Source organism: Cryptomeria japonica, chromosome 2, assembly GCF_030272615.1.
Source record: "Cryptomeria japonica chromosome 2, Sugi_1.0, whole genome shotgun sequence".
Classification (NCBI taxonomy): domain Eukaryota; kingdom Viridiplantae; phylum Streptophyta; class Pinopsida; order Cupressales; family Cupressaceae; genus Cryptomeria; species Cryptomeria japonica.
Window position 1 is genome coordinate 187181206 of NC_081406.1, and position 15781 is coordinate 187196986.

Below are 15781 nucleotides of genomic sequence, written 5' to 3' on the forward strand. Positions count from 1 at the left end.
AACACAAGCAAGCCACATGGATTCTTCCTAGAATGAGGCCTACCTTGGGTCTTGCGGAGAAAATCTTTTGAGAAAGAACAAGCAAAAATCCAACCCCTTCCTGTGCAAATCTCTCTTCCTGCTCCTAAACCTTCAAATTTCTTCTGATTTATCTTCCCGAAAAATACCAACCCCTTCCTCCAAAATACAAACTTCAATAAATAATACCAACTTGTATAGTTGGAGAGGTTGTTTTACGGGAAGCAATCGTTCCAACCTCTACGATTGGTATTATTTATTAACACTAACTATAATGGTTTATTTAAAATTTAATAGATACCCCACGGAAATAAGTATACTAAATACTAGATAGCTAAACAAATAACACATATAGCTCAATGGTAACTATCAAGACTCATACAAGAGAAGTCATAGGTTCAAAACTCATTGACTAAGATAACATTATTTTAAACCTCGATCTTTTTATTTTATCCTTTTTTTTAATATATAGAATTAATAAAAACAAATCTTATATTACACATAGACACACAATATATATATATATATAGGCATCTATGTGTGCACCCATATATGCGAATATATATATATATATATGTTCATAAATATAACATAATACATCTATATTACTTTTGTTTCATCTTTTTAATGCAACATAACATAAGCCACTTAAATCATTTAATGTGCAAGTATCATTACATTATATAAAAATCATTACGAACAACATAAATCGGAACCAATCAAAATACTCAAACCAATACCCATCATAAACATGACATTGCCCAACCCCCAAGATAGGGTGATCTACCTAAACGGGAGACCTACGTCCAATAGGTTTAATTGTGGGAACCCTGGTGTTATCTCCGCAACAACAACATTCGAGGATTTAGAGGCGCGCTCAGACCTGTATAGCCAAGTGGAGTCGATGGCTAGTACCTGCAATCCTGCATCACCGAAACGATATAAATATATATCCATATACAAATGACAAACAAGGAGGGGGAGTGCAGCATCGTGTGGGTCTCCGTAGAGTAACTACGACTACCTCCCCTCATCCTACAGATATCTCATATAATAATCTATTCCAAGAATGATTGGGTTAGCATTGTTAGCTCGAGATAATAAACATATAATATAGCAGCCATATGAAAAGATTATCATAATGAAATCATGTACATAAACCAATGAAACCCCTAACTCACTAATGCATCAGATAACATACTAAACCATAAAGGTGCAAATATAACTAAATATGTCTCATCATCTACTCTAACAAGGAAATATAGAGTCCAATATCACCAAATATAACAAATAATGTCCATGCCAAGAAAAGTCGCTAGGGTGGGTATTACAAGGAGGATGCTTGGATGGTGCCATGTCCAATCGGCCCAAGTTGCAACATGCCATTGGAAACATGTATGCAGCATCTTGTGTAGATAGATTGGTGATCTTGGACGTAACATGGACCTCAAGAGAGTCAGTAGCACCACAAAGGCACAAACCATGAAACATAAGTTGGCATTACCACATGCCATGAGAATGGCCTTGGTGGTATCATAGGAGTTGTATTTGGAGAATCTCCTTCGATAATTTGACATGCTGTAAAACGCAAGTCTTGGTTGCACTAAGTCTTTGAAGCATAGAAATTCAGTTTCTAGCTAACCCTTGGTGAGTGAGTTGACCTGCTCTAACAACTCTGTATAGCAGCACCCAACAATTTTGTGTTCACACGATTTCCAGAACCTGATCTGGTTTTACTCCTTGAGACCATTTTGATGGTGAATGTGGAATCCAGAATGCAGAATATGCATCTTTATGACAATTTTTTTACAAATAGATGAAACACAATTAGAGAAAGGAATCATTTCAAGGATCCTGTATTTCTTACTATCTACTGATATGATGATACTCTTTAATTTGGCTATACATACAAAATGGTGGTTATGTGTCTATGAATGTGTAAGAATAACATCATAAACATCAATTCACACTACATCACAAATCTTCTCATCTCGAGAATCCACCTGGATCATTCACCACACCTTGAAAATCAGTAGTACTGATAGTGTTAAGCCTTTGAAGTGTGGAAACTTGACTTCTAGCTGAGCCTTGGTGAACCAATTTCCTTGGTTTGTGAGATAACCCACTCTGACAGCTCTGTACAGTTCTATGTGTGCATGGTTTCCAAAACCTAATCTAATTTTTACCCCTTGGGATCATTATGCTAGAGAATGTGGAAGACAATCTTCTTACAAATTGACGTGACATGATCAGAGAAAGGAATCACTTCAAGAACACTATATTTCTTACTACCTACTAACATAATGATACTCTATTTATTGGCTACGTATACATAGAATAACATCACAAATATCAATCATGCCTAAGAACAACATCACAAACATCAATTGTGCACTACATTCAAATCAAAACATTTGGATTGTAGTCAATGATTTCATCCAAGGGCTTGGCTTAATAACTACTTGCATAAGAAAAAATTTCTAGGCGTGGCACTCCACATCTGAGTGGCTTCTTGTTTCATGTTTCTTGCACCATTTACCTGCCTTGGATGGTTGTGACTCCTTGTCTAAAGAAGGTAATTTCTTCAATGTTGAAGATGTGTCCTACTTTCCCTTCATCATAGACTCTTCCTCAATGATTCCCACATGACAATAATTTTTTCCCAACATCTTAACCTTTATAGGCTTCAATTTAGACAAAAAGAATGGTCATAGGCCCAGCACCAATACTTTAGTTATGCACAGCAATTGAGAAAGGTGTTGGTGTAATCTTGGACAGATCAATCATGCCTTTGGCATAATTGTTCCCATAGAATATAGTGATCATCATAGACAATTTCTGGGTAAATATTCATCCTTCAAGGCTTCTAGGAACCTCTATAAAGTCAGTTTGAATTCTTCTTCTGTTTTATCTTTCTCCCAGAGTATGGATTTGCCACAACTTCTTGACAAGTTCAGATATGTTCAAAAGTGTAATCTTGACTTCGTCTTCATCAAAGTTATTCATGGAAAAATACATATCTGACTCATCTATCTAGTTATCTACTGCATCAGCATTGACTTTTCCCTCAAACATAGAAATCTCTAAAATTACTTGAAACTTAGGGGGAACTCAACCTCCAAAAGCTTTACTTGAGTATTGGGTTAATGGAATTACCTGTTAAGAGGATGTTAACAAACTGATTGTACGGAAATGTTTTCTGCTGTTAAAGTGCCTTCATGATTTTGTCATTACTCATTGGTCGGATTGCATCTTGTGAATCATGCTCTCTCACCATCTAAACTAACATGAACTGCACAGAAGATCATCTGACAGGTCTTGTGTTTTGATGTCAAGCTTCCAATGCAACAGATTGCAATAGCCTTCAAGACATATGGGGAGATCCACCCCTTGAGGACAAATGCAACAAGTTAACACTCAGAAGTACCTCATGTTGTGAAGGAACCTCAATGGTTTGGTCTGCAGATGTTTGGAACACTGAAAAATCCAATGATGACAATCAAATGAGGTTTAGCATGCACTTGGATGGTGCCAAATCACTTTGGCTGGATTACCTGCCTAAAAATATTTTTATTCCACCAACTAGTATCACAACTGAGGTAAACACAATTTAAAGTGGACCCTAAAGCTATTCATGATTTGTATTTCACGTTTAGAAAGCTTATCCTGTGGATCTCAAAGAGCTAAAATTCATTTTGTTTTCAATGTGTTCTTAATTCCCTCAAAGAATAATTTAAAAAAAGCGTTCCCTTCTTTATAGAGTTGATTTTGGCTCTAATCTAGCTCTTCTTACCTTATATTCTTGACCTTTAAAGTGACTTTCTAAATAACAGCTTTGTGCTGTTTTACGGTGTAACACCTGCCTCAAGGTCCTTTTGCAAAGTGTTGTGACCTTTTTCACACATCACCCCATTGCAAATGGGGACCCCCTCTTTTTCATGCTTTCTAGGGTTTTTGTTAGCGCTCGTGACCTTTCGCTTTAGTTTTGCCAAGCCTTGCTCAGTTTTGAACAGTTCAAGCCCTAACGGTTGAAAGTTAGTTTTTGCAAATCATGTGATTCCAGAGTACAAACACCTTCAAAGCGCTTAGGGACGCCAAAGGACGAAGATCGCAATCGATTTGGGCGAATTTGAACAACTTTCTATTTTTAGAAAGTTTGCTTTTTTGTTTTTTCCTATTTTTTAGGAAGTTTCGTTTTTGGCATTTCTAGCCCAATCCCCAATATGGCTATTTTTAGAAATTTTTCTTTCTATTTTTAGAAATTTCACTTTTTGGCTTTTTCAGAATGGGTACTTAGGGTTTGCACTACAGCCATTGACCTACGTCGACTAGGATCCAAAATTTCCAAGTTCTGACCTAAAAAGCCAAATCCCTAAATTTTAGGGGGCATGATGCCTCAGATGATCCACCTAGGCATGGATTTCAAATTTCAAGTTAATCCAATTAAATTTGATTAAACTATGAAATTTTGAAATTTCTTTGAAAATCCTTCTAAGTCTGGCTAACAAGGGTTTTGAAGTATTGTTGCAGGTTCAAACTCCACCACGATGCGGGAGGCCATGAAGAGAAGACCCTCCAAAGTCCGCCATGTGTTGAGGACCCACCAAAGTCCGCCTTGAGCCTTATATAAATGATGCCATGTGTGTGGGAGGTCATGAAGGCCAACAGTCTAAAGTCTGCCATTGTCTTGGAGAATGGCCTTGGGAATGGTCTCCAAAGTCCGCCATAGCCATGTGGGAGCCTTGTCCAAAGTCCGCCCAAGGTCTTCAAGTGGTGGGAGCAACCTCCAAAGTCCGCCATAGGTTGGGAAGGCCATGAGGGGAGGTCTCCAAAGTCCGCCATAGGTTAGGAAGGATGTAAGGAGCAACCTCCGAAGTCCGCCATAGGTTGGGAAGGCTGTGAGGAGAGGCCTCCAAAGTCCGCCCAAGGTAGGGAGAGCCTCCAAAGTCCGCCATACCACATGGGAAGGACCTCTAAACTCCGCCATACCTTGGAGAGGTAAGCAAAGTCCGCCAAAACTTGAAAAAGATGAAGGTAAGTCTTCAAAAGTCCACCTACACATGAAAAGTCAAACAAAATCAACATGATGTCACAAAAATCCACAAAGATTTCGAACTTGAAGGTCAAAATAGAAAGTTTTTGAAGGAAGAATATTGGAAGATTGGTAAGGATTTCAAGCCTAAAACCAAAATGGAAAGTTTTTAAATGGAATATTTGAGGATTAGTAGATATTTTCGAACCTGAACCCAAAATAGAAAGTTTTCGAAGCAAGAATATTGGAAGATTAATAGATATTTCAAACTTATAAACCAAATTGGAAACTTTTGGAAGATATTTTCTTCAAACTTGGAAACATGACAACACTTTCCAAAAGGAGTGAAGATGGAATTAGAAGTATGAGTTGGAAGATTTTAAGGGTTTCTACTTGAGGAGTTAATTTTATTTACAAATACTTCACCTCAGACTTCATTTCTACACCAACAAGTTCGAAGTTACAAAGGAAAGCTTAGTAAATTATTTCAGTTCAAAGATCATCTAGAGAAATTTTTGACATTTCTGGAAGTTGGATAAGCTTTTGACCAAAGTTTCGCAGATTTTTGGAAGGCAACCAATACGGGAAAAGATTATTTCACCTTTACTGAATTTTCTGAGTGTTCTTGAGAGAATTCCTAGCCCAGCTTTTGCCCATTTGAAGGTGAAACCAAATTCATGATGCAGATTTATGGATTTTTTCTGAATATTTTCCAGAACTTGAGAAATATTTTTTCAAAATTTTTGGAAAGAAAATCTTTTTTTGGTTAAGTATGAAAAATTTTGAAAGTTTTAACACTTGGTGGTGACCACAACCAGCCTTAAAATGAAGGGTTTTTGAGGTGAAAATTCGATTTTTATGGCTAAGTATGAGAATAAAAATGAAAATTTTCCAACACTTAGCCATTTCGCAGCCCCGTTATTTTTTTCGAAAATTTTGCGAAATATTTTCTAACTTAAAATTTCATTGTTCGTCTGCAAGTCCTAGACACTATGAAGTTCCAGGTGGATAAAGATGCTCCTCCAGAGTCAAGGATGGCTTCAAAATGGAAGAACGTCAGCGACACCAACCTCGGACACATCAATTTGAGAGAATTCAAGAAGCGAATGTTTGGTCTGGACAACCTAGTGCCTACCACCATTGCGCGAAAGATGATGAAGAGCGGTATTGTGCATGTTGTTGGCTTCCTCCCCACCATGCAATGCAATGACCTAGTAGTCGAGTGTGCCAAACATTACAACCCCATCAGCAAGGACATTGTTGCACCTAATGGAAGGATACTGGCAAACATCAGTGATGAGGCCATCAGAGAGGCCTTCAGGATCCCAAAGTATCACAACACAATGTATATGGCAAAGGACGAAGCAGACAGTCTGTATCAGGACCACCTAGAAGAATATGACGCCATAGTTAACCATTCCTGGCTAGACAAGCCATGGAAGGGTGCCTCCAAACTTCAGAGGAAGAGCCTAGTGCGAGTATACTTCAAGGAAGACATCGGAGACATGATCGTCCTGCTCAACAGAATAATGGGAAGCCCTCAAGGAGCTCCATTCGAACCTTGGATGTATTATTTCATTAATGAAATAATCAATGGAGTAAAGATGATAGACTGGGCCTGGATGATTAGCGAGAACCTAGACAGCCAGTTGAGGAACCTAGAGGCAAATAGGACTTTCTTCATGAGTTCTTACTTGTTCTATTCCTTGGCCAGGACCTACAGATACAAAGGTCTCACTTGTAGAGGAGAAGTTGGGAGCAAGGAGAACCAGTTTCCAGTATATGATTGCTATCCTCAGCTCCACATGGAAGAGAAATGTCATTACAAAAGAGTGAATGATACTTTCCTTATGCACATCACTCGGACATTGCAAAGCGGACTGCACTAGAGACTCTCTCAAGAGTCTATGGACTTCATCAGTCGGTTTGGATGTTGGTACATCCAATATCCAAAGTTCACTTACCTCTGAATCAAGGGATTCTCTAGACCTCCATACAAGCTTCCAGCTTACCCTACCAATCGAGTGGTGTTGCTCAAGGTTGTGAGACAATTGGAGGAGTATATAGTGATTCAAAGGGATAAGCAAAAGAAGGCAAGGACGTCCTCACTTACACTAGGCAATGGGCTGGAAACATGTTCGTCATCCCAACCTTCTGCGACCGCTGAGAAGGAGCTAGCCTGGTATCCCCTCTATCAATACAAGGCAAGAAGGAATTTCGATCCATTCCACAGGATAAAGAAGATCGACGGAATGGCGTTTGAGCATAGACCGAACTTAGAAGATTACTGGGCTAATGCAGCCGATAGCTTCGCGATCAGGAAGAGATTCTAGTCGAGAATTTCTTTGAGCATGGTGAGAGCAACGGAGGTATTCAAAGTTGCCAATCAAGTGGAAGAAAGCTTAGAGCTTCATCAATCGGGCTTCGAAAAGATGAAAAACGAACCCCTAGTTTTGATAGATTGGACAGAGGGGGAGAAATCAGATCTAGCAGACCTCATGAGGTCGGTGGTTGAGTATTCAAGGTGGTGGATGTCTAAAAAGACAAGGCAGTTAAAAGCCAAAGGTGTGATCCTGACCTACGAATCGATGGGAGTAGATGATACGCTGTCCATCGATCCTTGTACCTCTGTCGGTGATGCCCGAAATCCAGAAAGTGTTGGGTCTCGAAAGAGGAAGGAATTAGTGGGGAGCTCTGTGAAAATCACAGGGAAGAACATCATAGGAGAAAGAAGGGAGTCCAGCGAAGGCCAATCCATTCTAAGTGCTGCCTCTATCATACCTGATCAGAATGCAGTTAAAGAACGGGAGATGAACATCTGCATGGTTGATGATGAAGAGAGAATGCCTTCTCCTTCAATTGAAGGAGTAATGAAGGAAGTTGTCCAAAGTCCAGACAGAGAGCAAGTTGAAACATCTACAGTCTTCTTAGACGGCATACCAGCAAACCCAGGAGAGGCAGATGATGAATTTGACCATAATACTGTCGAGCAATCAACTGTCCCAAATTGGCTAAGGGAAAGAATAAAGACAAAAGTCCCCAAGGAGGCCTGTTCCAAAGAGGTCACTGCAGCATTTCTGGAGAGAGTGAATGAGCCAATCGTGATCAAACCACCCAAGCCGGCTAGGAAGTTTTCCTTAATTCAGAGAGATAGTGCAGGGTTTAGGACAGTCCAAATAGCGGTGCCCAAAGAAGGAAAGACTAGGGACAATGTCGCCGCAGATGATTACAAGATCACTACCATAGAGTTGGGTAAGCCCACCCAGAACCAAGAGGTCCAGTATTTTGACGACTCTTGCGGTGTTCTGAAGGCAAGTCTAGCCCATGAAAAGGAAAAGAGGAAGAAGGTCGAAGAGGAGAACCAGCAGTGGAGAAGGTACGTTCTCCATCTTACCAGACCACTTGACCATGAGATCCCGGTTACTCCGCCACAGCCTCTTCAGCAGGGATCGATGAAAGATTATGATGATATGAAGGGCTCATACACTCAAGCAAAGGAGTGGATTTCAGAAGCTTCGGTGCGTGCTGACACACTGCTAGAGAATTTAGTATCAGCACATGACTCGGCCTTTTCCCTAATCAATCGTATCCAGGATCTGGCCATCAATTGGGAGGATATGAATGAAATACTTCCACACCTGAAGGTTATCCGAGGCTTGTCGAAGAGAAGCCTAGTGGATGCGGGTATCATACAGACCGGAGACAGGTACGACTTCAGCACATGGTACTATGCCTTGGTCACTCGAATTGAAGTTCTAAAGAAATCTGAGACCAAGTGCTCAGAGACAAAGAAACGTGTTAGAGAGATCCTAGGCAAGGTATTCCATGTGGCGTCAGAGATCTGGAAGAAGGAAAGCATAAGGGAGAAGCATCTGCAGGCAGAAAACCTAATAGCCAGAATCCAGTCTAGCTTCTTCAAGGATTCAGGGATGATTGACAAAGGCGATTTCTCGAAAATTGCAAATTTTCTCTTCATCGATGAAAATTTCCTTGCCCAAGCCGTTGAGTGGGAGAGCATCCTCGCCACCTGTACCGATGATGTGGACATCATCGACTTCCAGATTGGCAGTTCGCCAAGTGTCGCCATGGAGGAGATCAAGCTCATTGCGTCCAGATACGTCGAATCTCTAAAAGAGGAAAGTGGACACTCACCTCAGTCAGATTAGCAGTTGCGCCACGTGTCACCCTCTTATTCATTTGAACTAATAGTGTTTGGGGAAACCCTAATTAGGGTTTGTAGCTATCAATCTTGGCCCTTGATCACTGTTTGATCTCGGCCATTCATTGATTTTTGAAAACTATATAAGGTTGCCTCCTCTCATTTGGAGAGTGTGAGGTTTTTGATATATTGTTGCTTAAGGTCATTTCCAGATAATATATTGCATGTGCGCTGCTTTGTAATCACTATTATTTGAATGATTTGCATGGTTTCAATCTCCTCAACCTCTAGTTAAAGTTAATATAGATTTACTTTCATTATTGTTAATTTGAGTGAAGGATTTGATAAGTATCAATTGATTGTGTATCTCCACTCATACTTTTGGTAAATGGATGATTTCCATTCTACCGTGCAAAGTTAGTCTGAGCTTATCCCATGTGCATCCCGATATCTCGATCATAAGCACAACCCACTAAAGATTGCACCGGCTTTGTGTAGTTGTCCCTAGTGTGGCGAAGCAGAGTTTGGTTTCTCGAGAGCACCCAGTTGATACAGTCTCCGGAGTTCGTAGGATTAGATTAGCCTTCCTAAACCCTATCCTTTTCTCCTTTCTTTTGAACGTCTAAATCCCCAAAAATCCAAAAAAGAGAAGAGCCTAAAATTGCCAAATAAATCTAAGTCCAGCAGTTCAAGATACTTGTCAACGTGAGTCCTCCTTGAAATTTCAGCATACACTACCCAAGAAGCTATTCCACAAAAGTCGCTTGTTCGCACATATAGACCTTGGAATCAGTAGTGATTTTTCAGGAGAGGATAGAACGCCTTCAGGTATCCTATCCTAATGTTTGGTAGATGATAAAACAGACACCAACAAAAAGGCAGCTTATTGATCATTTGTTTTCACTCCATAATCAAAATAGTTGATTACAGAATCACAGATTACTCATTTCAAATGTCTATAAATAATAAATATTTAGATGTCTGCTCATTATTTTCCCATCTGCCTGTAAAACGGCTATAAATAGTTCCAGACTCCATTCATATCAGCAGAATTGATCACTTCACCCAAAACAAAAGTTTTAACATTTCTTCCATAGCAATATTTGACAACTATAACATATTAACCAACTATTTCAAACATTTACTTTGGTTATACTAGAAAGGCATGGAAATTATTTTCCTACTGAACCCAAGAAGTTCCAAGTGACTTTGTTTCGATGTGATAAAATCTTCAGTGAGAAATGTCATGTTTGACCACATGAATAAAGAGCCTCACATAAAAAAGCAATGATAGACAAGACTATAATTTCTTTAGAGTTTATCCTCTCTAAGTTATTTTAGGTCCTTGCCACTCCGAGTTCATTAATATATTTGTCTAGAGATATCCTCCCATATGTCAGCATGAAATTCTCTACAAAGATCATATGAAGAACCCACTTCTTATTGTCAAATTGTTCTGGTAACCAATACAACAAATACTTTTGAAACAGACAAAAGAATTAGCTACAATAGTACCTTGGCTAGATATCTGACAATTTTCCGTCCGATACCCCTTCTCTGGTGTGCTGGATCAACTGCAACATCACAGATAGTAGCCTGCAACACCAACAGGATATACAAGGTGGTAAAAAGGAATCATTGGAGTTGCAAATGCAACAATTCATTAGAGTCATATTTCTTCCAGGTTGTAGAGGGTATATTATACACGTACAATAAATGCCCCATCAGAAATTGCACGTCCGATACCTGCTTTACAAATAAAACAACGTTTGATATTTCCCAAAAAAACAAATATGCCAAAATTAATTTGCACAGGCTTGGACAAGTAGATGTAAATATCCTATCACAGGCATGTCCTAACAACATTACCTAGTGAGCAATCACAAAAAATGCCCAATCAATAGTAAAGATAGTACAAGGTTAGGATATCCACATACAATATTGGGAATTTTGTTATGATAGGGTACACTTTAGCAGGAAGAAAATTAAGTGCTGAAATCAGCATGTGGAAAAACCTACCATCCTATAAATTAAGGCAATGGGACAAATCAAACACATTATATAATATGAATGAAATGGATAAAAATCAATGAATATGAATGAAGGTCCAGAAAAGGAGAGGGAAAAGGTAATAAAGAAAGCTGCTTAGAACGAAAGGTAACAGGCCACATAGGATAGTTATATTAATTGAGAACAACAAATTCATTAGCAATGCACTATGTTGTGGCTTGTCGAAACAGAATATAGCAGCTCAAGAATTTTATATATTGAGTGCCAACTTGGAAGCTATATGAACCAAAATCAAGCTTGGACAATTGCTATGTTAATTCATTCATTTGGAATTTTCTTAATTAACTATTTCTGTATTCTGCTCATATTTACTATTCATCTCTAGACATATTTATGTCTAGCACACATTTAGATTGGTCCTAATCTGAAACGCCTTAAATGTGCCTCAACTATCATTCAAAGGACCATGGCCAAGATAATTGGATCCTATTGTAACACTCACATGCTAATCCTCCATACAGCTTTTCACATCAGACGAGCTCAATACACCGAGCTGGTTACAATCCTTCTATAAACATATCTTACACATCATTACCCAAATTCTAAATCTGATTATTTCATACCTCGGAGTTATGGTTTGCAAAATACTAATAGACAAGTTCCATCTTTACCTCCACTGAATCTATAACGATTGAAAATATTGGTGCCTATAAATCAAGAAATGTAGCTTAACAAACTTAACACATGCCAAGATTTATATACTTGGTTATGTTGGGTCCTTGTGATTCTCCTTCAAGCTGAAATTCTGGCTTTCTCATATAACGGGCTGCTATAAGGATCATTCCTGAGATGCACTTTTGCTGGAAAATATTCACTCAGAAAAACTGGTTTAGAACATGCATTTGAAATATTCTCAATTCAGCAATATAGATTATTTATGTAAGTGAGAGAAAAGTTCTGCCCAAATACAGAAAACAAATTGAGCTATGGATTTGTATACTAGCACAGATATCTTAAATACATTTATCCAAAAATATTTATAGATATCAATCTCAAGACACCTATATTGGATTTGTCATAAAGGTTAGATATGCACCTCAAGATTAATATCTCTTGACATTTTTCAGATAGATGTGTTTAACATATCTATACTATTAGCATCCATGGGCACTGCATTACTATTTTATTTCTGCATCCAAAAAAATTAGATGTATAACATGAATATTTATTTCTTTGACAATTAATAAAGCATTTCATATTCATTCAAATGTGTAATAGATATCACATTAAAGGTGTATGAGGTATTCGAAAGAAGAATGTTATGTTAATAGAAACAAAATATATATATATATATATATATATATATATATATATATATATATATATATATATATATATATATATATATATATATATATATAACTTAGTGATGGAGAGCGCACTAGAGCAGAAGACATTTGCAGGGTGGAACACGGGTGTGAGGCCTTCTACCTTCACCGATTAGGGTCGTGTGCCCTAACCACTTCTACTTCTCCCATGCTTTGTTTGGGCAGTTGTTCGCGGGTATTTTGGTTCGCAAGCTACGAGGGTGGGTGTTTTTGTAGCTGAAAGGCGGACTCATTTTCTGTGGTTTTAGCTGCGTTTGGCGGGGGCTTGTGTGGTCGCTTTTGTGGCTCTATGCAGAGCAGATTAGGGATTACTCCTCCTGGTTAAGGCATTTTCTATTTGTTCTTGCTTCAGATCGGGGTTTGGGCATAAGGCCCTTTGCTTTTTTTGCTTTTTTCTCTATTGGGCCTTGCATGGCTTTCCATGGAGGTTCTTCATTGATGTAGAATCTTCCCTTCAAAGACACAGTGATAAGGGGAATTTCCTCTCCTAATATGCAAGTAAATTCTAGCATGGGGTTGAATAATACCGGCATCGAGGAAAGTGCCCCTCAAGATAGAGCTTTTCGGCCTTTTGAAGGTGAATGGGTATCTTGCAAGGAGTGAACATGGGCCCATGCTTGTGATACAACCCGAAACTATGGAGGAGTGTGGAGAACCCCTGCGAGTTCTAACTCTGCCAAACCACTAATTTGCTATACAAAGGATATACTTGTTTGAAGATTTGATAATATATGAATTTCTTTGAGATTTCACCATGTGATGCCAGGCAAGAAAGATAATACAAGTAATATAATAAACTGAAATAGACTGGAAATGCAAGAGAGCTGCAAATGATTCTTACTCACTCAAAAATATATATACAATGCTCAAACATTCACAAGCCATACCCGAGATAGCCAGCTGGTTGTAAACATTAAATTCTGGAAATTATCAGCAACATATAAATCTGGAAATGTAATCGATCTGCAGCTATAAATGATTGGTCCACTCAAAAATGTATGCAAAATGCCTTGACTGTGCTGAGCACTCACAATGGATGAAATAGCAGCAAATGAAGGAAGGCGTTTCAGCCTCTATGAAACACGTCTTGGCTGCATAGACAGCACGTGGCCCTGTAGATGCTTGCACAGTCTGTATATTGTTGCTGCGAACAATGCTAATTGCAGCCACAAGTCTTTCTCTGAATATCCCTTCAATCAAGTGTGAAACCCTTTAGTGAATCTCACCAAATTGTCAAAGTACTGTAGCGTTTACTGTTCACACCACTATAGCAGCCAACATAAATTTTGATTTGCAAATGATTAACTCTTAATCTTCCACAATCTTCAGATCTGCGAACATAAAATCTTGAAACCCTTGAATAATTTTTGTATTTCTTCACCAATATGCTCAAATATGACCACTGCATGTAGCCAACCCTTAAAGCATTCATCGGCTGATATTTCACAACCTCAATATGCTGACAATGAAGAGTGAACGTTCTCGAAAGTCTGGAAAAGATTGAAATTCTGCAGAAACCCTTGGTCTCACAAATCCCAATGCTCCCATGAAAAGACAAAGTGAAAAATGCTGAATAATCATCATTGATTTCCTCTTGGCAGCTTATATATTTCTTCATGAAGTCGACCCTCTCCCCAAAAGCCATTTTAAAACAAATTGCTTGAAATCATATTAATTGCACTTTATAATCATTAAAAATAATGCCTACAAGTTGGTGCCCAAGACATTAATTATAAAATTGGCCCCCTTTTAATGATAAATTGACCCCTCAACTTAAAGCGCAAATATAACATTATTTTATAATATGCCTTTAATGATTAATTATTAATGAAGTATTACTTAATTAATAATTAGAATAACATAACTCCATAAATACTCATTATTTCTCAATTTTGTCTGAACCGGGGAGTTGACCACTGCATCTACTGCCAATCCATCTGCCTTACTAAAAATAGTAAGGGTCCCTCTCAATCAACCACTAACTTACTAGAAATAGTAAGGGTGAGAAACTGAGTCAAACGAAAGCCAATTCTGAACCAAACTGAGTTCCAAGAAGAGAACGCTCTACCAACTGTCCACCAGGACCCTCTAACCATCTGCTTTAGCCTATGAGAGCCAAAATAATAGGCTCAACCATCAAGATAGGAACGAGCTAAAAAGGGGACATTACAAGGAAGATGTCAACTTCTTGTCCAATCACGCCTTGATTTGCGAATTCATGGGTATACATGTTTCACTTCCCTTTTCGGAATCATGGGCTCGTCATCCATGGAACCCAAAGCGTGAAATGGAGGTGATGTTGGCTGCCAACAACTATTTTTTGCTGGTCTTTTCATGCAGTTCACATGGAAATAAAGCTTTTGAAGGTGGGCCGAATTTTTATAATCAAGTTGGGCTTTTCATTAAGTCATGGCATGTTGGATTCAACCCTTCGGAGGAGCTTCCATTGGGGTTTCCAATTTGGGTACAACTTTCGTGGTTCCCACTAGAATTTTGGAGACATGACATTGTTCATTCAGTTGCATTGTTGCTTGGCAAACCAGTTGGCCCATCACAACAAACTATGGATAAAAAGGTAATCACATATGCCCATGTTTGTATTGAAATTGACTTAAGACTTTACTAGATTCTATGGAAATTTGACTAAGATCCACCTCTTGGTTCCAACAAATCGATTATGAAACCCTTCCATTTCGTTGTCAGATTTCTCATGAATATGGTCATTTGCAACTGATGTGTCCCAAATCTAATTTTGTAGGGTCCTCAAGTAATGGATTGTCCCGCCCACCACCTAAATAGGATAAAGGGAAAGCTCCTATGGTGGAAGATAAAGAAGGATTTATCCCAGCCAAGGCCTGAAACAAGGTAAGAGGGCAGAAAAGAACTCTAAAGGATAGGTAAACTGATGAGATGTTTAACAGATTTGATGTTCTAGAAGATTTAGACCAGTCTGATGAGGTCCTCATAGGGATGCCTATTTGTCAAGAACCTATGAGTGTGGAACAAATAGTTGGTGAAAGGTCAACATTCTTCTTGTTGATCCATAGGTTGGAGGCCAAAATGCTCAAATGGACACAGATATTCCATTATTGAATTCAGCAGAGTTGGAAACAAGTGGATGCAAAGAGGTGAAAGATTGTTTAGGTGGAGCTAGTTCAGTGGCCAATCTAGAGA

The 15781-nt window shown here is 38.7% G+C and overlaps 1 protein-coding gene across 5 annotated transcripts in view; it reads right to left on the bottom strand.

Moving 5' to 3' along the window:
- Positions 1–15781, bottom strand: part of LOC131029041 (serotonin N-acetyltransferase 2, chloroplastic) — a 153264-nt gene that overhangs the window by 24766 nt on the left and 112717 nt on the right. For 4 of the 5 annotated variants that reach the window (XM_057959436.2, XM_057959435.2, XM_057959434.2 and 1 more), the window contains exons 5-6: positions 10921–10955; positions 10725–10805 (exon numbers count right to left, since the gene is read on the bottom strand). In XM_057959436.2, coding sequence (XP_057815419.2) covers positions 10725–10805; positions 10921–10955 — 116 coding nt within the window. Of the gene's footprint in view, positions 1–825; positions 942–10724; positions 10806–10920; positions 10956–15781 lie in introns of those variants that run through there. The other variant, XM_057959438.2, reaches the window with a different exon arrangement.